The 27,952-nt window shown below is 42.2% G+C and overlaps 1 protein-coding gene across 1 annotated transcript in view; it reads left to right on the top strand.

The window, feature by feature from the left end:
• The window catches only part of LOC141271919 (uncharacterized), a 59,172-nt gene that overhangs the window by 19,101 nt on the left and 12,119 nt on the right, over positions 1–27,952 (top strand). Inside the window, exons 2-6 of the mRNA XM_073682161.1 lie at positions 13,419–13,572; positions 13,702–13,881; positions 13,965–14,088; positions 14,172–14,269; positions 14,468–14,558. Coding sequence (XP_073538262.1) covers positions 13,501–13,572; positions 13,702–13,881; positions 13,965–14,088; positions 14,172–14,269; positions 14,468–14,558 — 565 coding nt within the window. The 5' untranslated portion in view covers positions 13,419–13,500. The remainder of the gene's footprint in view (positions 1–13,418; positions 13,573–13,701; positions 13,882–13,964; positions 14,089–14,171; positions 14,270–14,467; positions 14,559–27,952) is intronic.

Below are 27,952 nucleotides of genomic sequence, written 5' to 3'. Positions count from 1 at the left end.
TTCTCTGCACTGAACTAAGATGGTGCCCACCTTTTATACTCCCTTCTCAATGCACCCAGGAACTGCTTCCTCCCTGCTCCTGCACTACAGGGTTCCCCTTCCTCAGTGTTCCCTCCCCCCACTCCAGCCAGGGACAGGGACTGTCGTGCCCATCTCAGGGGCATATTGGTCGCCCTGCCCCACGGCAATGTGGTGTAATGCATGCAGGTGTCGGGTCCTGATCCACACTCCATCCTTACCTGAGAGTGAGATATCACACCTCTGGGTGAGGTGCAATACGTCTGTAGCAACCGAGCCCTCAGGGTGCTACAGTTCCATTTATCTTCAGCCTAGGTGACGTATTGTGATACAGGGCCGTGATTTTGGCTATAAAAGGGTCCCCTAGACCCCTACCCCAAGCTTTTTAAGAGAATCATATATGGCGTGCCAGGAGACTCTATGGAATGCTTTCTCAGCATCCAACGAGAGTATCTAATTACAAATTTTTAACTGCATCTAGCCCAGGAAATACTTTGTGCCTAGTAGCAGTGTCTGCTAGTCAGCGGATTATCCCGGCTGTTAAGCAAGCTACACCACCTGTAGTTTAGACACTTAATTTTTTCAAAGGAAATGCTTCGGGACCATGGGATACTTAGTGAAGAGCATCAGGAGGCACCCCAAGGCATAGGGGCTGGGACTGGCAGTAGGATGCCTTGCGGTGGACAGCCGAGCTCGATCCTTATAAAAGCTTTTTAACTGCAGCAGCTTTAGTGGACGCTACTGGAGCTGGAATTACGCGGCTGCTGGCATGAGACTTGCCCTCCAATAGATCCTTGTAAATGGATTTAAAGTGTATTCATTCAAATTAGAGAGACAATTTAAATTAAAAAGCTTAGAGCTGCCTCCACCACAGGGGGGCTCGCTCGACCCACCAGCGGACAGGCACCAGTATTGGGAGAGGGGGGCTGGCCATCAGGGTTCACCGCGGCTCTGGCACAAACCCGGCGACACGGAGGTGGCACGGGCAGGAGCGGACTGGCCGTGTCGGCTTCTCACTTTTTGGATTTTAGAAGGGCATGACATGCCTATATCTGTGTCTCCCCCTCCTTTTACTCCTCCACCTCTTTTATTTTCGCATGACTATATGTACTTGTCACTTTTCCATGTGTTAGTTATGTCTTCTGAGCAGTTTGTCAGCTTTTGGACACCTTTGAAGGTGTTTTCTATGTGTTTCTATGTGTTTTTGTTTGCCTGCCATTGGTTTTAACGGTGTTCGAAGGTGTTCGACGAACAGTTCGACGAACAGTTCGGCGAACACACGGGTGTTCGACGAACCGAACCGAACTCGAACACTACGGGGGTGGCTCAACACTAGTTCTAACGCCTCAGTCTCTGTTATGTCCATAACTCCATTGGAAACCTTAGAACTCTTAATACCAGATCTTAATATTAAAGACTGGATAAAACAAGGCATTGTACTCGTGAAAGATTTGTATGAAGGTCCTAACCTCCTCGCTTTTGCTTCTTTACATTCTCATTTCAATATTCCCAATAAAGAGTTCTACAAATATCTCCAAATTCGGCACGCACTACAACATTTTCCGATCTCAGTGGGAATGGTTAACTCAGGATTAACATTGACTCTTTCAAATGTTTCATCCAAAAAAGGGGCCTAAAACCTATATATAATTTAATAGACATGAAAAATGTTTTTATAAAGTCGACTCCCTTTTTATCGGGGGAAAAAGAATTGAATAAGATGTTGCAGCATAGTGGATGGGATTTCTAGAAATCCCATGTCAACGATGTGTACATCTGAGGCTGCAGATCACCCGCGGACACTGACATGCAGCACGTCTTTCAGGACCACAGCGTGTCAAATTCTCTTGCAGAGTCGCTGCAACAGAAATTTGACCAGTATAATGTATTGAATGCTGTAAATCTGAATGTTTTAGTGAACACATGTGGACTTAATATGGATAAAATATGCTGCGTCCAAAGCGCTGCTATGTCTGGATCGTGGGCACATAGCCTAAAAACTTTTAAAAAATGGCGTGAGCTCCAGCTTCATTTTCATAACCAGCAGAGAGAAAGCTGACCGCTGGGAGCTGATATTAGTAGCTGGGGAAGGGGCCATTAGCCAAACATGTTCCCTGGCTATTAATAACAGCCCACAGCTGTTTGCTTAGCCTGTACTGGCTAGATTACAGGGGGACTCCAGAAAAAAATTGACGTAGGGTCCTGCTATAAAATCTAACCAGAAAAGGCTAAACAGATAGCTGCGGGCTGATATTAATAGCTAGGGAAGGGGCCATGGATCCTGGCCCCCTCCGCGGGTAAAAATGTCAGCTCTCAGCAGTCCCAGAAAAGGCGCATCCATAAGATGCGCCAAATCTGGCGCTTAGCCCCCGCTCTTCCCACTGCCGTGTAGCGGTGGCGAGTGGGGTAATAAGGTTGGGGTTCACGTCGACCTTGTATTGGCACAGAAAAAACTGACCGGCACTGTAAAGATCTGAGGTTGTGGGTTGTAGTAATCATCTAGGCAGGTTAACAATGCAACAATATTTTATTGATCACAGCCATAAAGCAATTACAGGTAAATGGCCAAAATACATACAGTGCTCTCAGTCCTCAAGTTCCCAATCTGGGTTCAGTAGTTCCACTGGCTTTGTATAAGGCCATACCCACTGTCTCCCAACTTTTGGTTGGCCCACAGATTTCGTATCTCCAGCCAGTATAGTCTGTAGCCACAGTCCATGATCCTCTAGACGGCAGATAAAACAATGAAAGCACAGGTATCCAGTATCAGCAGTCCTTTTAAGAAAGTTTAAATTCAAACGACATAATCCATAATGGTAACATGTTTATCAATCCATCCTTCCAAGTCTACGGTCTCCATCCTCTTCCTTCAATCCTTCCACACCACTCCTAAAACATGTCTCCACTTTCTTCCACTGGGATCAGTCCCCTCCCAGGTCAGAAGTGATCACACCCTCCCTCTTAAGCATTCACTGTTCACTAAAACAATGAAGAATATTCTAGAAGCCTTCATATGAGACTGCATGTAAGACCCCCTGTGGTGATGGCTCCACTGTGTCTACAATCTACACACACATAATGAGATTATTGGCTATTGGAACAATGGTTAGATACTCCTGAGATACTGATTTCCTGAGATACAGATTAGTGGAATGCTGGACATTTTACAAGTGAATCTAGTGCACATACTGACAAGTTAGCAGAACTATACGAAACATAACAAGTAAATCAATAATAAAACACAATAATAATATTAACAAAAATGGTGGTCCGTTGCTGGAAAAGTATCATAGTCTTTAGAAAGTGGGCAGCTCCTCACATACCTCCCCCACTTTTTCAGCACAGACACGAATGTAAGAGGTCTCGCCTTTATGAGAACGAAACTTTGTATCATCCAGTTTCCTCAAAGCATATTCCATGTCGTCCTTGCGAATATACTCCACAGTCCCCATTCCACCCTGGTATACGTCAGTGTAATAGACATCTCCAACTTCTCTCATATGGTCTTTCACATCCTGCCAACTTCCCGATGGGGGAAGCCCTGAGACAAGGACTCTATTTAGTTCGCTGGATCAGGGGTCTGTCCTTTCCGCAGGGTCCTCCATATCCCCCCCCCTGATCCCCGGTTTGTCCTGGGAAACTCCCCACATGCCCAATGAGAACCAAACTTGTATCCATTGCGACCAACCCTAGAGTGCTGACACCCAGTTAGGGGGATGGTCACTTGGCGGCCTGGTAAAGGGAGCTCTGTGGGAACAGTATCTGGGCTGACCAGGGTGAGGGTAGATCCAGTGTCCCGAAGTCCCTGGGCATCCTCCCTGATGCAATTTACCTCCCCCAGATTACATTCCTTCATTGTGACAGTCATTGCATTTTGTGTATTACTCACCACAGGTGGGGGGTTAGTCTGCAGATAGTGCCGCTCCCTCTCGGCTGAAGCAGTGAGAAACGGCCTTTGGTTTTGGGTTACGACATTGGCCCAGTGGCACACCAATCCTCGTCCTAGGTTGTGATGTGGGCTAGTACGTTCCTAGCATTCCCTGGCAAAATGCCCCATGCGGCCACAGTTATGGCAGTTTAGCCCTCCTCGCCCCAACACAGACCGAACTTGGGGGCTTGGGAAACCTCCCCCTCTTTGTGAAGTCCAAAATCCCTGCAGTTCCTCATCTGGCCAGTCCATGGGTCTCGATGGTCTCCCTGTAAAATCCTGTTCCTGACTCACTGGGGCTGTACTACCACGTTGCCCTGGTCGATTAGCAGACCAATCATCAGCCAATCTTGCAGCCTCATCCAGGCTGAGTGGTTTTCTATCTGCCACCCAGTCTTTTAAATTACCTGGGAGCTTTGACATAAATTGTTCCAGCTTGACTATATCCATTACATGTTCTGCTTCCCGAGCCCTTAGTCCCTCTATCCACCGAGTGCATGCCGTATGTAGTGTGTTAGCAAACTCCTGATGCTTGTGTGCAGCGGGCTTGTCAGTCTCCCGAAACTTCCTCCGGTAGGTTTCCGGCGTGAAGGCTTACCTCTCTAGCAATGCACTGCAAATGGTAGAGTAACATCTCTGATCCACTGAAGACAAGTTATTAAAAGCTTCACTTGCTTTTCCGGTCAGGCCAACACTCAAAAATCTGGGCCAGTCACTGACTGACACCTCATGCAGCAGGCAGAGGTTCTCAAATAACCGGAGATGTTCATCAATATCTGAGGTGTCTTCAGAGTCATTCCACATCAAGTGGACCAGTGGTCCCCACTCGACCTCCGATTTTGCTGAAAATTTATAAGGATGTACATGTATGTTTGAAAAGAGGTTCTGTAAATTTTTAGGGCCAGTTCTCAAATACATTGGGCACTGTTGACCTTTCACTGGAGGTTCCACCAAGCCTACGGCTTCAGCTAAGAGGATTTTGCAAACTTTGGCACATAGCCATTAGAGTTCTATACTGGCTATGATGCTGAAATTTGGCATACTAGCTCAACTTTTGCTGCTAAACACGATAAAATTATTACCGACTATGACAAAACAATATTTCGGCCGCAATTTTGTGTCAAAGTAGCTTGTAAAACGCGTCGCATAAAATTTATGCCAAACTTTGCCCATATATAACTCAAGACCAAAAACCAATAGTAACTGGTGCTTTGCCCTGTACACCAAACATCTACATGATTTTGCATTGCTGCAATATCACGGTCAAACCATATGTATTTGTGGAAATATTCACACCCACATATGATGAAAAACTTAAAAAAAACTAATTTTACCTATTTTTAGGTCAAATTTCTCAAAAAAGGTACCCCTAAAATATATTAATTCTGATATCATTAGAAAGAGCACATTTTTCTCTTCAATGATCATTGGTTTTTTTTTTGGAGTCTCTCAGTTTAAGAAAAGAAAAATGCCACTGAACATGGTGTTATTTATTAATAAGCAATGAATGGTAACTGCACTATTCAAACCCTTGCGTTGGTCCATGGTGGTTATACCACAACCAATTCCCTAAGAATTGGTATTATAATCCTATTAAGAATTGTAATAATGCTGTCTTTCGAGAATTGGCAGCCCCATCGCCTAGGAGCCATGGCCGATAGCCGTGCAAGGCCAGCTGCGGGCGGTCTCTTTATCGCAGGTTCCGAAGCCTGAGGGTGGGTGTCTTTGCCTAGGATCCCAAGCCTAATATTGGGTATCTTTTGTTGGTTCCCAAGCCATAATGTTCAGTCTAAGTGGTCTGGAATTGTTGCTGAATTTGCAACATAATCGGTTCAGAGAAGCTGTATTGTCGGCCCATTGCTGTTGCAGCTGGTGCTGGAATTATTGCAATGATTGACTGCTCGGGAATCCAGCATGTATCATTTCTCACAGGCCAGTGAAAGAAGCTAGCTGGTCCATGAGGATGCATAAAATTTATTAATGCATCATGGTCGTCGACTGAAATTTCAGAAATATTTCCAATCCACCAGTTCCTATCGTAAATGCAGGCAATGTATTGCCCTGGCTGGAGGTTTGCAATTGGCACAAAAGGCATTTATGATCTGACAGATCTATCTACATGGGCAATGAAAGATGATGGGTCATTTGACACCCTTGAAATGCGAATCTTTTTGTCATCAATTGGCACAAACTAGTGATTTTCTCTTGTTCCAGCAATTGTATGTCCATCTTTGAACCTTTCCTCTTGAACTACCCGTATTTCGTCAATTTTTTCTTTTGGAACAAAAAAAAATTTGATTCCATGCAGTTGCTCGTTGCAAAAGTTGAATAAATCCACCGGGGTCAGTATTTGGTTTTCAGTTGGGCGTTGAAGACTGGCACGAGCTGCCAACCTCTTTGCTGTCCCTCCAATCCCATCACAGGGCGACTTTCCATGACTGGTACCAAAAAAATTCCATTCAGCGCTGATATTGAAATCAGCATTGTGGTGGCACAAGTTGAGAAAATTTTTGAAATTTTTGTACTGGGCTGCAGATCCATCGCTGAAGTAGTGGATATGACGAATCCCATAGATGAGAGTCTTGAGATACTCCACAATTACTGTTAAGAAAGTGTGGACTGTAACTGTGTCATGTCGTGAGCAATCACTGATTATGCACAAGCTGATGTTCTGCGCAGCTTCACCATTTAACTCCTTGAAGTAAATTACAAATGGGTATACTGTAGCTTGACTATTTTCCCAGTGGAAACCTTGAATGGCATCTTGAACAATAAATGAGTAATTTTCAGCAAAGTTCATAAGGATCACAAGCTCTCCAGGTCTCAGATTTTCCTTCAACGATTTCAAATAGCTACTTTGATGCTTGGCGATGTAGTGATGGCTACAAAGTTTAGAAATTTTCAAAACCAATTCTTCAATGAAATCTTCTATAGTCAGTTGTTTGGTATCAAGCGTGTCTCGATCAGTGTGAATCCATTGTTTGAACTCAATAATATCTTCAGGGTCACTGTTGACAAACACATTGACTAGAAATTATTTTAAAACTTCAGGACCCGGGCATTTATCACAACGGCCAAGCATACAGTCCTTGGATTCAGTTCCACAGACCATTTTGCATATGAGCTCTTTGTAGTCATCATTGATTGGGCATGCTGCAAGCATTAGTTTGACATTTTGGTGAATGGTTCACACACAAACGGAATGTGTTCCAGCAGATCCAACGGTTACGCACCACTTTGGCCGAAGCTCACAAAACTTGGAAAATCCAATTTCAGGGCCATTCCGATCCCGATAGGCAACAAACATTTCCCTCATATTGCTCAGTAATAGTCGCTTTTGCATCTGCTTTTTTTCTCCTGCTATTCGCACTGATACATAGTCTTTTTTACCAGGGCACATTCGACTGAATTCATCATCCTCAAAAAATGCCTGCACCTTTTTCTTCACTTCCTCAGAAACTTTCTTGCCACACTTGATTCTAGGTAAGGCTAAGATCCCATGTTCACATTTAAGCTTTCGAGCTTGTTTGACCATTCGTTCAGAGACACCGAATTCGTCTGATATAGCCTTAATGGACCAACTTTTAGGTGCCAATGTCAAGATTTGGACCTTTTCTGCCTGACTGGACACCTGCAGCTTTTGCTTCAAATCTGCCAAAAGGTGATTGTAATCCAGACACATTTTGCACTGTGCTGTTTTTGTTTGCTCAATGTCTTTCGGCTCAAGCCCTCCAATTTAAGCAATCTTGCTAGAAAATGCATTTTGTACCTAGCTTATCTTTCTCCTTGCATATCCAAGTGAATCCCGCTGGCTTACCCGTGGATATTTCAGAGGAGAGATGCCAATGGATGTTAAGCTTGAATTTAGACTTTCAGGAGAACATTCCATTCCATCTGGATCTGATTCAGAGGAAACTGGATCAGCTGATTTTTTCCTGTTAGCAAATTCTTTTCGACATGATGCACACATCTTCTGGCCAGGCTTCACATCATTCTTTGTAAATTCGTTCAACTGGTCAGCTGCTAACAAATTGATAGCTCGCAAATTCTTTTTGGTGTTATGACCTTTCTTCCCAAAAGGATTGCAACACAATTTTTGCAAATGCTCATATTTGGTCAAGAATGAAGCTTCATGGTGTAAACAGATTTGTGAATGTTCGTCAAAATTTAGTCCCACTCGTCGACGCAGCAATTTCTGTTCATCCAATCCAAAGCTTGTAAACAATTTCAACTCATCCTTGCTATGGGTGACTGTCTTAAGGTGGCACTTCGAATTGTTCGCAAGGCCGATAGAGCACTGGGCTGATTCTTCATCAATTTCATTCTCCATCGCTAAAAAATAAATAATATATGCATTAAAATGTAACAATAGTCAATAACTTTTCATAAACAAAAAGGTTTATAGGTTTTTGATTATAATAGACATTGCTAGCAATAATACAACTCAGTAACATGTGATAAGAATCTGAAAATCAAACACAAAATCAATGCATTACGCGCATAAATAACACCATGTTCAGTGGCATTTTTCTTTTCTTAAACTGAGAGACTCCAAAAAAAAAAAACAATGATTCTTGTAGAGAAAAATGTGCTCTTTCTAATGATATCAGAATTAATATATTTTAGGGGTACCCTTTTTGAGAAATTTGACCTAAAAATAGGTAAAATTAGTTTTTTTTAAGTTTTTCATCATATGTGGGTGTGAATATTTCCACAAATACATATGGTTTGACCGTGATATTGCAGCAATGCAAAGTCATGTAGATGTTTGGTGTACAGGGCAAAGCACCAGTTACTATTGATTTTTGGTCTTGAGTTATATATGGGCAAAGTTTGGCATAAATTTTATGCGACGCATTTTACAAGCTACTTTGACACAAAATTGCGGCCGAAATATTGTTTTGTCATAGCCGGTAATAATTTTATCGTGTTTTAGCAGCAAAAGTTGAGCTAGTATGCCAAATTTCAGCATCATAGCCAGTATAGAACTCTAATGGCTATGTGCCAAAGTTTGCAAAATCTTCTTAGCTGAAGCCGCAGGCTTGGTGGAACCTCCAGTGAAAGGTCAACAGTGCCCAATGTATTTGAGAACTGGCCCTAAAAATTTACAGAACCTCTTTTCAAACATACATGTACATCCTTATAAATTTTCAACAAAATCGAAGAAGGTCGAGTCGGGACGATTTTTAAAACTGGTCCACTTGATGTGGAATGACCCTTCATTAAACTGTGGTATATCTCGGTACCTTAAAGATGTAGGCCCCTCTCTCCTGTTAACCATTGTCCTCTGCACTGGGGCGGGTGGGTGTATCGCTACATGCACACACAGAAATTTGTTTAACACTGCCGCCCGCTTCATCTCCGTGGCCTGCTCTCCTAGCGTGTCTAGCATCCTCCTTAACTCAGTTGGTCCATCCTCCGTCATCTCTTCTGCCAAGTCACCGCTCGGTAACTTTCCCTGGTATGCTCTCCAGAGATAGGTGATCCCACCGCTTGCCACCACTTGTAAAGATCTGAGGTTGTGGGTTGTAAGTAATCACCTAGGCAGGTTAACAATGCAACAATATTTTATTGATCACAGCCATAAAGCAATTCCAGGTAAATGGCGAAAATACAGTTCTCTCAATCCTCAAGTTCCCAATATGGGTTCAGTAGTTCCACTACCTTTGTATAAGGCCATACCATACTCACTGTCTCCCAACTTTTGGTTGGCCCATAGATTTTGTATCTCCAGCCAGTATAGTCTGTAGCCACAGTCCTTGATCCTCTAGACGGCAGATAAAACGATGAAAGCACAGGTATCCAGTAGCAGCAATCCTATTAAGAAAGTTTAAATCCAAACGACATAATCCATAATGGTAACATGTTTATCAATCCATCCTTCCAAGTCCACTGTCTCCATCCTCTTCTTTCAATCCTTCCATTCCACTCCTTAAACATGTCTCCACTTTCTTCCACTGGTATCAGTCCCCTCCCAGGTCAGAAGTGATCACACCCTCCCCCTTATACATTCACTGTTCACTAAAACAATGAAGAATATTCTTGAAGCCTTCATCTGAGACTACATGTAAGAACCCCTGTGGTGATGGCTCCACTGTGTCTACAATCTACACACACATAATGAAATTATTAAAAAACCTAGAAGTCTGAACTGAAACATAAATTGATGTGCATGCAAAATGTAAATGCATGTTCACACAAGGCCACTAGACAAAGAAAAACCAAAGACAAGCAAAATACCCAAGTAACTAGAAGTAAATGGATAAATCGCACAGTGCAAAAATAATGATAAATAATAAAGGGTATTTAGTTAACATAATTTTGATCAAAATAGTGTAAAAGCTATACCGCCACGTCACGGCAACCCTTATGGGACAGTCCTAACTCTAATATTAAAACCTTACCATTTGTCAAGTGACGTACATATGGATAAGGGCAGAGAGACTGACCCCCTAGTAGAAGCATAGACCTGAGGCAGAATGAGCCTTTCAGCTAAGACAAAGGCCACACCCTTATATGTACTAAAGTCTCTCTGCAGGATCTTGCATTCCCACACATAAACAGACTTATGTCTCTTAGACAGGAGGTCACACAGGCAGGTTCCTGGTATGATGAGAAACGCCTTAACGTGGCTACCAGGTACACATGAATTGGCAAATTTATGCGCTAAGATTTCTAATTTATTTCTATTTTCTAGAGCCGTAATGCAATTCAAATTTCATATATTTCATGTTCGCATACTTAGCGTTGCAGTGTTCTACTTTGTTTATTAGCCTTGTATTGGCGGCTGACATGAAGGTGAGGTTTTCAATGCTTTTTCGATGCTTTTTCAATAAAGACACTGCCACAATAAAGTATTTTATTGAAGTAAAATTACACACGGTTTTAATAATTTATTTATTATTCGCCTAATCCCCGAATCCCTCGTATCCAGTAAAAAAAAATAAAAATAAAAAACAACCATATCCCTCACCTGTCCACCATCATGACGTAATCCCAGTGTCGCACGGTGATCCTGGTCTCTTCTACAGCAGCCACATCAATCACTGATGTGACTTCTGTAGAAGACAGCACTATACCCTGACAGGAGTTTAACCACTCCTGTCAGTGTACATCGCTGTGCTGCTGGCTGAGTTCACCTGAGTTCATCAGCTGAAGATTAGATAATCAGCTCTGGTGCCCTCACTTACTGCATCAGTATTGGTAGAAAATTCGTGAAAAAATTACCATGCAGCACTGGTGCCGTAAAGTGAGGTCCTGGAGCTCATCAGCTGATCTCCAGCTGGCGAACTCAATCCCGGCAGCGCAGCTATGTACACTGCCGTGAGCGAGCGCGCTCCTGTCAGAGTAACACCGGGTGATCGGGTCTCAGGTGGACATTGTGAGGATGTCGAACAGGTGAGAATAAGGTGTTTTTTTATTTGAATATTATTTTTTTTCTTTTTACACACCGCGCACAGGCATCGGCTCGGCTGAGCAGACTACTTCTTCCCTCAGGCGAGGCGAGCTACTCTCACTGTTATCAGCGGGGGCGGTGGTCGGATGATGGGAGAAGTATTCTTCTTCGCTGGCCTGGGTACCATTCATTGTGTGTTTTTGCAGCGTATTTGACTCATTGAGTAAGTTAAATACGCAGCAAACAACCGCAGCAAATCCGCAAATATATTTATACCTGCGGGTTTGCTGCCGTTCAGTTGAGCTCAGTGGGCGGGAAACACTGCAGAAACGCTACAAAGAATGGACATGGTGCGGATTTAAACGCAATGACAATCCTGAGCTGAAAATTCCAGATCATGTGCACAGCACATCAGGATTGTTATTGCATTAGCAGGCTGATTACCTAGCTCTGCTATATGTAGCATAATCAATCAGATGACCGCAGTTTCAAGTCTTATAAGGAGACTATTGAAGCCAGTAAAAAGTAGAAAAAAAAAGTTTTAAAAAATATAAAAAAAAAAAATACAGAAGTTCAAATCCCACCCTTTTGCCCTATTCAAAATAAAACAATAAAAAAATACACATATTGGGTATTGCTGCTTTCAGAAATGTCCAATCTATCAAAATATAAAAAGAATCTGATCGGTAAATGGTGTAACGAGAAAAAAAATCAAAACACCAGAATTTGTATGATTATAATCATTTGTGCTAGCCTTTTGGCTTTTTAAGTGTTTTTATGCATATCTTTGGCTCTATTTAATAAAATTTACTTTTATGGGTGATCCCTTCTCCATTGCATACTGTCTTTTCTTCTACTGTACATTGGAGGAATTCCTCATTTTTTCTACATTATAAACGTTGTTGTTTCTTCTAATGGAGGCGGCCAGAGCTTATGGGAAACATGCCATCTATATACTCCTCTAATGTGAACGTAGTTCTGGTGACTAATATAGATTATTACTGAGGAGGAGGGAATCTGCCAGATTATTACTGAGGAGGAGGGAATCTGCCAGATTATTACTGAGGAGGAAGAGGGCATCTGCCAGATTATTACTGAGGAGGAAGAGGGAATCTGCCAGATTATTACTGAGGAGGAAGAGGGCATCTGCCAGATTATTACTGAGGAGGAAGAGGGCATCTGCCAGATTATTACTGAGGAGGAAGAGGGAATCTGCCAGATTATTACTGAGGAGGAAGAGGGAATCTGCCAGATTATTACTGAGGAGGAGGGAATCTGCCAGATTATTACTGAGGAGGAGGAGGGCATCTGCCAGATTATTACTGAGGAGGAAGAGGGAATCTGCCATATTATTACTGAGGAGGAAGAGGGAATCTGCCAGATTATTACTGAGGAGGAAGAGGGAATCTGCCAGATTATTACTGAGGAGGAAGAGGGAAGCTGCCAGATTTGCTCAAATTCATTTGGGATAATTGATTTTCAGTGAATTTATTTCATGAAAATTAAATAGAAAAGACATTTACTTTCCTCTGGTGAAGATTGCACCTCAGACATGCTATTTTGTACCCTTGTAGTCCAAATACAAAAAAACCCTCCCTCAAACTGCGAATAAAGACAGTGCAGCACAAAATTCCTCAGCATTCAGCCATTCTCCTTCAGAAAAGCATTTTCCACAGGCAGCCATACTTTTCCTATTCCCACAACTTCCAGAGTAGCAGATAAGGAAGGAGAGTGTCAGCAGAGCTCTTTAGTCTTTTTCTTCCCCGACAGTTCTCGAGTAGCCTATAGACTTATAGTTTGTGAGGTTAGAAGGGCTTAATGACCTGTTGTGATATCATGTTCACATAACCACAGGTCCTGCATGCAACGGAAATTTCTTCAGTGGAGCCTCTGCTTGTGTCGATGCCCTGATTGACTCATGAGCCGAACCTCACCGTTTGAGAACTGCTGGTCTACAATAATTATATGCCGTGCATGATGGCATCACCTCTGCTATCAATGGCTGTAGTGTTCTTGTAAAGGTGTAATATCGCTTTATATTTTATGTTTTTACATGAGATTCTTTATATTTTCCAGCAGCTCACCTTCTTCAGATTTAGTTCCTTAAAATATTGGATCCTCTCAGTGGAGATCTTCTAAATAAGAAAAACCGTCAAGGATGGATAGGGATAGGATGGTGGAGAGGATATTACACCTCACCCTAGAGATCCTCTTCCGGCTTACTGGAGAGGTGAGAGATTCTGATGACGTCACATTACATCATTCTTATCTATGGGAATAACAGATGGACAGAACTGGAGAGGTGAGGACTCTGGAAATGTCTGCAGTGAGATTTATTAATGTGTCTCTCCATAACCAGGATTACACAGTAGTGAAGAAGACCTCTAGTGAGCGCTGTCAGGCCCCTGTGTCTGAGGGATGGGGAAGACCCCTGAGCCCAATCACCAGGCCTCCACCTCACCCCCTGATACATGAGGACATCAATGACCAGAAGATCCTAGAACTCGTCTACAAGATGATTGAGCTGCTGACTGGAGAGGTGACACTGCTGGGAATGCTGGGACATTATACAGTAACACTATGAAGGGATCAGGGGGATGACTGTATCATTTTATTTGTCAGGTTCCTATAAGGTGTCAGGACGTCACCATCTATTTTTCCATGGAGGAGTGGGATTATTTAGAAGGACACAAAGATTTATACAAGGACGTCATGATGGAGGTTCCCCAGTCCCTCACATCACCAGGTAATAGACAGGACTAAATACACACGGCCTATAATTATCTGTATGTAAAGAATGAATCCAGTCCCTGTATGTGTTTCCTCCAGTTCTATCCAGTAAGAGGACAACACCTCAAAGAAGGCCCCATCCTCTTCTCACACAGGACTGTAAACAAGAAGATCCCAATGTTCCTCAGGATCATCAGGTAGATGGAGAGAAGGTGTCATGAGATCTCCCCTATGATGTGTAGACGGCTGTGAAGGTCTTGTGTTCAGTCTTGTTTTATCCACCAGTATTATATGTTTTATACTTGTGTAATGAGAACGGTTGAGATGGCAGGATTAGAGCTGATCATAGATGGGACTTCTCCATCTGTCTGTGACTTTTCCAATATTTGTTTCAGGGTAAAGATCTGACCCATATTAATACTACAGAGACATATGTGAGGGGTGATGAGCGGTGTAAAGAGGAGATTCCTACAGATAACAGACCAGGTGAGTAGTAACCACTGAATGCGGAGAAGTCACAGATTCTACTAATAAAAAATAAAACCCAAAAAATGAGCTGGAATATAAGTTGGTATACTTGCAACACATAGGAGCATGTTCACACTGTGGCCATTTAACAGACAAAACCCAAGATAGAAACAAAATGAGCATATATCCTGCTGTAAGTAAATAGTAATAGTAAATACAGTATAAATAGTGTGCTTGGTAAACATTGTCTACCCCTATCTTCATTGTGGTCGTCTGACACTAGATGAGGTTTTAATACTAGAGGATAGGACCATCCCGATTGGGGTACACCTTGTCGCATTGGAATAGCTTTTAGGCTTTTTTGATTAAAAACAGTGTTTCCTCAGTACCCTATATTATTTATATCTACTACTACTATTTACTTACAACAGGGTATGTGATCATTTTGTGTCTATCTTAGGTTTTGTGTAACAAAATTAGTGTAATATGAACAATTATTTGGAAATGTTTTACTTTACTAAATACCTTGCTTTCCCAAATCCTTCTGTAACCTGAGCTGCTCTTCTGGTCACATGATCTCTGGCTGAGAATCCTCTGACTTCCTGTGATGTCACATCAGATTTTCCATGACTTCCTGGCTCTGGAATCTGATGTGACATCACAGTCATGTGACCTTTATGCTGTGTGGGTGGGCAGGATTTTATTCATCAGCGCTCAGTCACTACTTCTATGTATAGGACTGCAGACACAGCTCTCTCACCTCTGTACATTTCTCCTTCCAGACTTCTACCTTTGTAGTTGTAAGTGTACAGCTCTGTGTGTGTGTCTGTGTATATACAGGTGCATCTCACTAAATTAGAATATCATCAAAAAGTTAATTTTTTTCAGTTCTTCAATACAACAAGTAAAACTCTTATATTATTACAAACAGAGTGATCTATTTCAAGTGTTTATTTCTGGTAATGTTGATGATTATGGCTTATAGCCAATGAAAACACAAAAGTCATTATCTCAGTAAATTAGAATACTTTATAACACCAGCTTGAAAAATGTTTTTAAAATCCGAAATGTTGGCCTACTGAAATGTATGTTCAGTAAATGCACTCAATACTTGGTCGGGGCTCCTTTTGCATCAATTACTGCATCAATGCTGCGTGGCATGGAGACGATCAGCCTGTGGCACTGCTGAGGTGTTATGGAAGCCCAGGTGGCTTTGATAGCAGCCTTCAGCTCATCTGCATTGTTGGGTCTGGTGTCTCTCATCCTCCTCTTGACAATACCCCATAGATTCTCCATGGGCTTAACGTCAGGCAAGTTTGGTGGCCAATCAAGCACAGTGATACTGTTGTTTTTAAACCAGGTATTGGTACTTTTGGCAGCGTGGACAAGTGCCATGTCCTGCTGGAGAATGAAATTTCCATCTCCAAAGAGCTTGTCGGCAGAGAAAAGCATGAAGTGCTCTAAAATTTCCTGGTAGACGGCTGCGTTGACTTTGGTCTTGATAAAACACAGTGGACCTACACCAGCAGATGACATGGCTCCCCAAACCATCACTGATTGTGGAAACTTCACACTAGACCTCAAGCAGCTTGGATTGTGTGCCCCTACACTCTTCCTCCAGACTCTGGGACCTTGATTTCCAAATGAAAATTGGAACTCTGGGACCTTGTGGAGTGTGTCAATGACTGCCTTCTGGACACCTTTCAAGTCAGCAGTCTTCCCCATGATTGTGGAGCCTACTGAAACAGACTAAGGGACCTTTTTTAATGCTTAGGAAGCCTTTGCAGGTGTTTTTAATTATTTAATTATTTAAATTTACTGAGATAATGACTTTTGTGTTTTCATTGGCTGTAAGCCATAATCATCAACATTAACAGAAATAAACACTTTAAATAGATCTCTTTGTTTGTAATGAATCAATATAATATATGAGTTTCACTTTTTGTATTGAAGAACTGAAATAAATTGACTTTTAGATGATATTCTAATTTTGTGCACGTGTGTGTATATATATATACAGTACAGACCAAAAGTTTGGACACACCTTCTCATTTAAAGATTTTTCTGTATTTTCATGACTATGAAAATTGTACATTCACACTGAAGGCATGAAAACTATGAATTAACACATGTTGAATTATATACTTAACAAAAAAGTGTGAAATAGCTGAAAATATGTCTTATATTCTAGGTTCTTCAAAGTAGCCACCTTTGGCTTTGATGACTGCTTTGCACACTCTTGGCATTCTCTTGATGAGCTTCAAGAGGTAGTCACCAGAAATGGTCTTCCAACAATCTTGAAGGAGTTCCCAGAGATGCAAAGCATTGTTGGCCCTTTTGCCTTCACTCTGCGGTCCAGCTCACCCCAAACCATCTCGATTGGGTTCAGGTCTGGTGACTGTGGAGGCCAGGTCATCTGGCGTAGCACCCCATCACTCTCCCTCTTGGTCAAATAGCCCTTACACAGCCTGGAGTTGTGTTTGGGGTCATTGTCCTGTTGAAAAATAAATGATGGTCAAACTAAACGCAAACCGATGGAATAGCATGCCGCTGCAAGATGCTGTGGTAGCCATGCTGGTTCAGTATGCCTTCAATTTTTAATAAATCCCCAACAGTGTCACCAGCAAAGCACCCCGACATCATCACACCTCCTCCTCCATGCTTCACGGTGGGAACCAGGCATGTAGAGTCCATCCGTTCACCTTTTCTGCGTCGCACAAAGACACTGTGGTTGGAACCAAACATCTCAAATTTGGACTCATCAGACCAAAGCACAGATTTCCACTGGTCTAATGTCCATTCCTTGTGTTCTTTAGCCCAAACAAGTCTCTTCTGCTTTTTGCCTGTCCTTAGCAGTGGTTTCCTAGCAGCTGTTTTACCATGAAGGCCTGCTGCACAAAGTCTCCTCTTAACAGTTGTTGTAGAGATGTGTCTGCTGCTAGAACTCTGTGTGGCATTGACCTGGTCTCTAATCTGAGCTGCTGTTAACCTGCGATTTCTGAGGCTGGTGACTCGGATAAACTTATCCTCAGAAACAGAGGTGACTCTTGGTCTTCCTTTCCTGGGGCGGTCCTCATGTGAGCCAGTTTCTTTGTAGCGCTTGATGGTTTTTGCTACTGCACTTGGGGACACTTTCAAAGTTTGCCCAATTTTTCGGACTGACTGACCTTCATTTCTTAAAGTAATGATGGCCACTCATTTTTCTTTACTTAGCTGCTTTTTTCTTGCCATAATACAAATTCTAATAGTCTATTCAGTAGGACTATCAGCTGTGTATCCACCAGACTTCTGCACAACACAACTGATGGTCCCTACCCCATTTATAAGGCAAGAAATCCCACTTATTAAACCTTCCAGGGCACACCTGTGAAGTTAAAATCATTTCCGGTGACTACCTCTTGAAGCTCATCAAGAGAATGCCAAGAGTGTGCAAAGCAGTCATCAAAGAAAAAGGTGGCTACTTTGAAGAACCTAGAATATAAGACATATTTTCAGTTGTTTCACACTTTTTTGTTAAGTATATAATTCCACATGTGTTAATTCATAGTTTTGATGCCTTCAGTGTGAATGTACAATTTTCATAGTCATGAAAATACAGAAAAATCTTTAAATGAGATGTGTCCAAACTTTTGGTCTGTACTGTATATATATATATATATATATATATATATATATGTATGTGTGTGTGTGTGTGTGTGTGTGTGTGTGTGTGTGTGTGTGTTTGCCCCTTCCTTATTTCTTACTCTTTTGCATGTTTGTCACACTTAAATGTTTCAGATCACAATACAGATTTAAATATTAGACAAAGATAACACAAGGAAACACAAAATGAAGTTATTAAATGAAGGTCTTTATTATTAAGGGAAAAAGAAATCCAAACCTACAGGGCCCTGTGTGGAAAAGTGATTGCCCCTTAAACCTAATAACTGGTTGGGCCACCCTTAGCAGCAACAACTGCAATCAAGTGTTTGCGATAACTGACTGTGACGATACACCTTAAAATCTTAATAAGCCAGACGATTAGATTTGTTAAACCAAGAGAAATACCTTATTGTGTTTTATTAGAGATTGCTGGCTGTGTTTTATTAATGTTCTGCTTGCTTGTCAGTTCATGTACACTAATTTAACTTGTAAAGTGTCCAGCATTCCACTAATCTCATTAGTATCTCAGGAGCCCCTAACCATTGTTCAAAAATCGTCTAGGCCGATTGTGTAAGTGTTGTAAGAAGATCCCGTGGAGCCTTCACCACAGGGAGTCTCACATGTAGACCCAGGTGATGCAGTCGACCTGAGAAAGAAACCTCCACTAATGCACACTTGGCTTTGGGGGGGAGCGTGAGAGCAGTTCTGCCGTTCAGGGGGCTGAGCCCAGAGAAGCAGGAGAGACATGTGTTTTTTTTGTAGCAGTCAGACTTGGGACAGAGAATCAAGGAACATCAGAAAGACTTTAGAAGGAGAATTATACACATTCTTCAGGACAGCAGATGAATTGCATGACATTACTCAAATAGACACAGATTTGAATTCTATATGATTCTAGCCCAAGGGTATCTGCCCTGACTGGAAAGATTTGGATCTGCTCCATTAACCATCAGAGAAACCATGGATACATTTTGGGGAGACCAGGGTTGGCATGAAGAAGTCACCTGGCCCCATGGATATGTTGTTTGGGGTTGCCAGAAGGGATCCACCAGTCGCCTGCAAACCACGGAGACATTCGGAGGAGCCAGATTGGTACTCACCGGCCATCTGGCCCTATGGAAACTCTCGAAGAGGCCAGGTTGAGATCCTTGGGTCTCCTGGTCTTGCACCTCGATGGACTGCTAGCTTCCTAAGCTTGCCGCTACCTTCTCTCTGTGGGGGCCCGCCAGAAGCGGGGGGGCCACTGGTTGAGGTAGTCGGCCCTGGAAGTCTCCAAAGTCGCAGCTGTTCTATCCCAGATGGGCGGAGAAGTAAGGGTAAGACTGTGTAATGTTGTACCATTTAGTTATTTGCTGGGACTGTTCTATGTGTTTATTGTCTGCTTTGTGGTTCAATACAGTATTGGCACGCTGTTTTACCCTCACCCTGTGTTGTCTCAGTAGCGTTATGCCCACGGAAGACCCCAGGTCTTGACACTGGCAATGAGTCTTTTACAACACTATGGGGGAATTTTGGCCCACTCATCTTTGCAAAATTCTAATAGTTCAGCCACATTGGATGGTTTCCGCCTTTTTAAGGTCATGCCACAGCATCTCAATCGGATTAAGGTCAGGACTTTTACTAAGCTAAAAAAAAGTCTTAATTTTGTTTTTCTTAAGCCATTCAGAAGTGGACTTGCTGATGTGTTTTGGATCATTGTCCTGCTGCATAACACAAGTACGCTTCAACTTGAGGTCACAAACAGATGGCCGCACATTCTCCTTCAGGATTTTTTGGTACACAGCAGAATTCGTGGTTCCATTTACCACAGCAAGTCTTCAAGGTCCTGAAGCAGCTGAACAGCCCAATACCATCACACTACCATCACCATATTTTACTGTTGGTATGATGTTCCTTTTCTGAAAAGCTGTGTTACTTCTATGGCAGATGTAATGGGACATACATTTTCCAAAAAGTTCAACTTTTGTCTCTTCAGTCCACAGTTCTCCCAAAAGTCTTGGTGATCATCAAGATGTTTTCTGGCAAAACTGAGACAAGCCTTTTAAGTTATTCTTGCTCAGCAGTGGTTATTGTTTTGGAACTGTTTCTTATGGTGGAGTCTCTTTCTTATGGTGGAGTCATGAACACTGACCTTAAGTGAGGCCTTGAGTTCTTTCGATGTTGTTCTGGGTCCTTTTGTGACCTCTTGGATGAGTCGTTGCTGCGCTCTTAGGGTAAATTTGGTCAGCCCACCCCTCCAGGGAAGGTTCATCACTGTTCCATGTTTTCATTATTAGTGGATAATGGCTTCTCACTGTGGTTCTCTGAGTCCCAATGCTTTAGAAATGGCTTTATAACCTTTTCCAGACTGATAGATCTCAATTACTTTGTTTCTCATTTGTTCTTTAATTTCTTTGGATTGCAGCATGATGTCTAGATTTTGAGGTTCTTTTGGTCTACTTCATTTTGTCAGGCAGGTCCTATTTAAGTAATTTCTTGATTGAGAACAGGTGTGGCAGTAATGAGGCCTGTGTGTGGCTAGGTAAATTGAACACCGGTTCCCAAAGATATGATAAACCACAGTTAATTTATGTTTTAAGTGGAAGGGGGGGGGGGGGGCAATTACTTTTTCTCTTAATAATAAAAACCTTTATTTAAAAACTGCTTATTTTGTTTACTTTTGTTATCTTTATTTATGTATAATACATATATACAGCTCTGGCAAAAATTAAGAGACCACTGCACAGTTTTCTAAAAATCACCATCTCTTCATGTCTGACAGCCATTCCATTCCAGTGTCAGTTGAATTCCAACCAAAGTCCACCTCATTCTACTTAATGTGCTTCTGATTAGGTGATCACCTGAACCAAATCTTATGTAACCAGGGAAAGTATAAAAAACACTGCTGTGGTCTTCACAATCCTCTTGCAATAGGACAAGCTGGATGGCAAAACAAGTGGCAGGAATAGTCCAAAAGTAATTTGAATGAAAAAATAACTTTTAACCATGCCAAAGGAGTTGAAAAGAAAAGTCCTGAGTCAGGAAAAGAAGGGCTCAATTCTGGTTTTACTAGCAGATGGATACAGTGAGCTTCATGTTGCCTGCATCCTTAAAATTTCGAAGATGGCAGTCCATTACAACGGGGTCAAGCAGCAGACATTGGGGACAACAAAGCTACAGAGCAGCTGAGGGCGAAAGCGACTCTCCACTGACCTGGATGACCTTTCATCTTATTCGAATGTCACTCAGCACCCACAGGATGACATCAAGTGACCTACAAACGGAATGTCAAATGGCAGCTGGGGTGAAGTGCACGGCAAGAACAGTTCGTAACAGGCTCCTAGAGGCAGGCCTCAAGTCATGTAAAGATAGAAAAAAGCCTTTCATCAATGAGAAGCAAAGGAGAGCCAGGCTGAAGTTTGCCAAAGACTATAAGGATTGGACCATAGAGTACTGGAGTAAGGTAATCTTCTCTGATGAGTCTAATTTTCAGCTTTGCCCAACACCTGGTCGTCTAATGGTTAGACGGAGACCTGGAGAGGCATACAAGCCACAGTGTCTTGCACCCATTGTGAAATTTGGTTGAGGATGGGTGATGATCTGGGGATGCTTCGGCAAGGCTGGAATCGGGCAGGCTAATCTTTGCGAAGGACGTATGAATCAAGCCGCATACAAGGTTATCCTTGAAAAACACTTGCTTCCTTCTGCTCAGGCAATGTTCCCCAACTCTGAGGAGTGTTTTTTCCAGCAGGACAATGCCCCATGCCACACAGCTAGGTCAATCAATGTGTGGATGAAGGAGCACCACATCAAGGCAATGTCATGGCCAGCCCAATCTCCAGACCTGAATCCCATTGAAAACCTCTGGAATGTAATCAAGAGGAAGATGGATAGTCACAAGCCATCAAACAAAGAAGAACTGCTTATATTTTTGTGCCTGGAGTGGCATAAGGTCACCCAAAAGCAGTGTGATAGATTGGTGGAAAGCATGCCAAGACGCATGAAAGCTGTGATTAAAAATCATGGTTATTCCACCAAATATTGATTTCTGAACTCATCCTGAGTTAAAACATGAGTATTGTTGTCTCTAAATGAATAAGAACTGGTTTTCTTTGCATTATTTGAGGTCTGAAAGCACTGTTTCTTTTTTATTATTTTGACAATTTCTCATTTGCTGCAAATAAATACAAAATTTTTAGCTTTGAATTTCGGAGACATGTTGTCAGTAGTTTATAGAATAAAACAACAATGTACATTTTACTGAAAAATATACAGTGCCTACAAGTAGTATTCAATCCCCTGCAGATTTAGCTGGTTGACACATGCGGAATTAACTTGGCATTGTGACATTTGTACTGTAGATCAGCCTGGAAGTGGGAAATGCACTGCAGCAAATTTTGTTTTTGTTTATTTATTTATTTTTTTAAAAAAAAAATGTTAAAAGTTAATTCAGAGTGTCATTTATTATTCAACCCCTCAAACCACAAGAATTCTGTTTGGTCCCCCTAAAGTATTAAGAAGTAGTTCAGGCACCAAGAATAATGAGCTTCACATGTGTGGATTAAAGATCTCTTTTGCCAGCCTTTTCTGACTATTTAAGACCCTCCCCAAACTTGTGAACAGCACTCAGACATGGTCAACATGGGAAAGACAAAGGAGCATTCCAAGGCCATCAGAGACCAGATCGTGGAGGGTCACAAGGCTGGCAAGGGGTACAAAACCCTTTCCAAGGAGTTGGGCCTACCTGTCTCCACTGTTGGGAGCATCATCCATAAGTGGAAGGCTTATGGAACTACTGTTAGCCTTCCACAGCCTGGACAGCCTTTGAAAGTGTCCTCCCGTGCCGAGGCCAGGCTTGTCCGAAGAGTCAAGGCTAACCCAAGGACAACAAGGAAGGAGCTCCGAGAAGATCTCATGGCAGTGGGGACATTGGTTTCAGTCAATACCATAAGTAACGTACTCCACCACAATGGTCTCCGTTCCAGACGAGCCTGTATGGTACCTTTACTTTCAAAGCGTCATGTCAAGGCTCGTGTACAGTTTGCTCATGATCACTTGGAGGACTCTGAGACAGACTGGTTCAAGGTTCTATGGTCTGATGAGACCAAGATCGAGATCTTTGGTGCCAACCACACACGTGACGTTTGGAGACTGGATGGCACTGCATACGACCCCAAGAATACCATCCCTACAGTCAAGCATGGTGGTGGCAGCATCATGCTGTGGGGCTGTTTCTCAGCCAAGGGGCCTGGCCATCTGGTCCGCATCCATGGGAAGATGGATAGCACGGCCTACCTGGAGATTTTGGCCAAGAACCTCCGCTCCTCCATCAAGGATCTTAAGATTGGTCCTAATTTCATCTTCCAACAAGACAACGACCCAAAGCACACAGCCAAGAAAACCAAGGCCTGGTTCAAGAGGGAAAAAGTCAAGGTGTTGGAGTGGCCTAGTCAGTCTCCTGACCTTAACCCAATTGAAAACTTGTGGAAGGAGCTCAAGAATAAAGTCCACATGAGACACCCAAAGAACCTAGATAACTTGGAGAAGATCTGCATGGAGGAGTGGGCCAAGATAACTCCACAGACCTGTGCCGGCCTGATCAGGTCTTATAAAAGACGATTATTAGCTGTAATTGCAAACAAGGGTTATTCCACAAAATATTAAACATAGGGGTTGTATAATAATTGACCCACACTTTTATGTTTAAAATTTAATAAAATTCAACTGAGCAACATAACTTTTTGGTTTGTAAGATTTATGTTTCTGTTCATAAAACCTACTCTCGTTTGCAGTTTGAAGGCTCTAACTTATTTGCATCTTATCAAACCAGCTAAATCTGCAGGGGGTTGAATACTACTTGTAGGCACTGTACCTATAAAGAGAAAAATCTGAGAAAATGAAAATTTTGCTTTGGTCTCTTAATTTTTGCCAGAGCAGTATGTATATATACAGGTGCATCTCACAAAATTAGAATATCATCAAAAAGTTAATTTATTTCAGTTCTTCAATGCAAAAAGTGAAACTCATATATTATATAGAGTCATTACAAACAGAGTGATCTATTTCAAATGTTTATTTCTGTTAATGTTGATGATTATGGCTTACAGCCAATGACAAATATGGCTGTGAACCATATTTAAGATATAGTTACATATTTAAGATATAGTTACATAATCAATATGGGCTAAAGTGCAGACTCTCAACTTTAATTTGAGAGTATTCACCTCTTAAATGGAGTAATGGTTTAGGAATTACAGCTCTGTAAAGTAGCTGCCTTTTTTCCCAGGGAAAATTAGTTGGACAATTATCTCAAAAGCTCTTTAATGGGCTGCATGGGCTTTTCCGTCATTAATCCATCATCAATTAAGCAGGTAAAAGGTCTGGAGCTGATTCCAGGTGTGGCATTTGCGTTTTGAACCTGTTGCTGTGAACCCACAGCATGCGGTCAAAAGAGCAATCAATGGAAGAGAAACAGACCATCAATAGGCTGAAAAAAAAATAAGAAATCCATCAGAGATAGCAGAAATGTTAGGAGAGGCCAGATCATTAGCTTGGTACATTTTGCAAAAAAAAGAACTGGTGAGCTTGGGAACTCAAAAAGGCCTGGACGTCCATGTAGGACAACAGTGGTGGATGATCACAGAATCCTTTCCATGGTGAAGAAAACGCCTTCACAACATTCTACAAGTGACGAACACTTTCCAGGAGGTATAGTAGGTGTTTCAGTATCTAAGTCTACCATGAAGAGAAGATGTCCTGAGAGCAAATACAGAGGGTTCACGACAACGTGCCAACTATTAACCCCTTCACCACCTTGGAATTTTTGCGCTTTCATTTTTTTCTCCCCTTCTTCGCAGATCCATAATTTTTTTTATTTTTCTGTGAATATAGCCATATGAGGGCTTGTTTTTCGCGGGACTAGTTGTAGTTTTGAATGACACTATTGCTTTTACCATATAGTGTACTGGAAAACGGGGAAAAAATTCCAAGTGCGGTGAAACTGCAAAAAAAAGTGCAATTCTGATACAGAATAACTTCTCAGTCTCCCAAAGGATGAGGTCACACACTTTCTCTAAAGATTAAAGAAAGTTTTATTGTAGCCACAAGAGCTCTGATCAATGTTAGAACAGAATTGCCTCCATTGTATCGGGGCTCAATTCTTATAGTAAATTACAATGGGTTGTTCAAAGTAGGAGGGACATTATAACATAACCAATCATTTTACAAACCACTAACAACCAATCATGACTAATCAGGCAGTTATATAAAAATGCTTACCTATGTACTTATATAATTACTTGATGCAATGTACCTATTTTGTTGGTCAATATGCTTACCCTAGATCAAACTGACCTAAAAGGGCATTTTGACTAAGATAAGCAGCCCCCGCAAATACCACAGTGGCTTGGGTAAACTTTGCATCTTTGCTTAGTGATTATTTATTAATCTTGTTATGATCTAGTTGCTTGAGCAGCATATTTTACTAAATTGGTCCTTACAGGAGTGTTAAAGGGATGAGGTATATATGGATTGAAAGGGGTTTAGATTAATATATACATTGAATTTCCTATCAATTCCACAATAGTTTTTTTTGGGTTTTTTATTTACTATGTTCATTAAATGCTAAAATTGACCAGGGGATCGCCTGTTATTGCATTTCACTGCAATGTTGCGGCAGCAAAAAAACCCTAATTCTGGGGTTTTCATTTTTTTTCTCGTTACAGCGCTTACCGATCTGATTAATTTAGTTTATACTTTTATAGATCTGACATTCCTGAACTCAGCGATTACCAAATATGTCTATTTTTTTTTAATGTTTATTTTGAATGGGGCAAAAGGGGGGTGATTTTTTTAATTTTTTTTACTTGCTTCAATAGCTCCCTTAGGTGACTTGAAGCTGTGACCTTCTGATCGCCTGTGCTATACATAGTGCTTCAGCCCTGCCATGTGTAACATAAATTATGATCTCCTATGAACACCGGCAATGGGTTGGCATTCATAGGAGATTTACAATGACAGACACTGGGTTCTTCTGCAGACCCCCAGCTGTCATGGCAACCCGTCAGCACCCTGCGATCACGTGAAATTGGCGCTGATGGATGGGTCTTGTGAAGCGCTTCCGCTTGTAGCGTATTAAATGCCGCTGTCAGAGATTGAAAGCAGCATTAACTTGTTAACAGTCACGGGTGGATCTCGGAACCATTCGCGCCTGTTAGATGCACATGACAGCTGGCCAGATCAGCTATCATGTGCAGGTAAAGGTGCGGGCTCAGCGCCAGAGCACGCATCAAATGCAGAGACATGACCTTGGACGCACCTATACGGCCAAGGTTGTTAAGGGGTTAACCAGCCTTAAAAATAGAAAAGCCAGAATTGACTTTGCAAAAAAAAAAAAGTAAAGAAGCCAGCTCAGTTCTGGGAAAGCATTCTTTGGTCAGATGAAACGAAAATCAACCTGTACCAGAATGATGGGAAGAAGAAAGTATGGAGAAGTCTTGGAACGGCTCATGATTCACATGGTAACACGTGGTGACTGTGTAATGGCACGGGCATGCATGGCTTCCAATGACGCTGGGCCACTAGTGTTTATTGATGATGTGACTGAAGACAGAAGCAGCCGGATGATTTCTGCAGTGATCAGGGCGATACTTTATGCTCAGACTCAACCAAATGCCGCAAGGTTGATTGGATGGCGCTTCACAGTACAGATGGACAATGAATCAAAGCATCATGTGAAAGCAAAGAAGTAGAATATTCTGCAATGACCAAGTCAAGCACCAGATCTCAACCCGATCGAGCTGCATTTCACGTTTTAAGACAAAACTTAAGGCAGAAAGACCCACAAACAAGCAACAACTGAAGTCAGGTGCAGTAAAGGCCTAGCAAAGCATCAGAACGGAGGAAACTCAGCAATTGGTGACATCCATGGATTCCAGACCTTCATTGGCTGACTGCAGGTGGGATGTTTCAGCTGCTGCGATTTTATTTTAAATATGTGTTCACCAATATCTAATATGGATCCATTTGGGTTCTAAAAGAGCTGGATCATGTTCATGAATGGAGTAAAGAAATCTATATCACCATAAAGATCCGGACTACCCATCACTAGTGTGAAGCTGGGGAGGAGTGGGAGAGGATAAGGTGGAATGATAGAGGGTGTGCTCACTGCTGGTTTGCAGCCCAACATGAGGGCTGATGGGAAATGTAGTCAGAAGGGAGCAGGGGAATCTGAACTGGAAGTGATGGCTGTGAGAGCAGAGTTGGAGCCAGGACACAGAAAGTGAAGCAGAAAGGTGTAAAGAAACAAAACACAAAACATGAAAATTGTCAGAAAAGGTATATAGGGATCTTAAAAGGGTTGTCCGGTCAAAAGTGATAAATCTGCAGTCACTCTGTTTGACTGCAGACTTATGAATCCTCCCAGCATAGGCACTGAGCGCTGCGGGGATTCACCCAGTAACGGAGGATATGTATGTGTTATAAATACCCCCGCCAGTGGGCTTGGCCTCTCTCTCCATACACTTGTATTGAGCGAGGCCGCACCTTCTAGTCGACGCGCCCACTGGCCGTCCACATCACTAGACCGGACGTGGCCTCGCTCCATACAAGTGAATGGAGAGAGGTGGAGCTGAATGGCTGGGGGTATGTTTAACGTATACATAGCCTCCGGTCCCGAATCTCATACCGGCAAATCCCTGCAGCGCACAGTGTCTGTTCTGGGGGGATTCATAAGTCTGCAGGCTCACAATGACTGCAGACTTATCACTTTTGACCGAATAACCTCTTTAAGG

This window comes from Phyllobates terribilis, unplaced genomic scaffold, assembly GCF_046119375.1.
Source record: "Phyllobates terribilis strain yellow unplaced genomic scaffold, ASM4611937v1 Scaffold_5__5_contigs__length_657084704, whole genome shotgun sequence".
Classification (NCBI taxonomy): Eukaryota; Metazoa; Chordata; class Amphibia; order Anura; family Dendrobatidae; genus Phyllobates; species Phyllobates terribilis.
The sequence above is the reverse complement of the archived record's forward strand: the minus strand, read 5'-3'. Positions and strand labels throughout refer to the sequence as shown.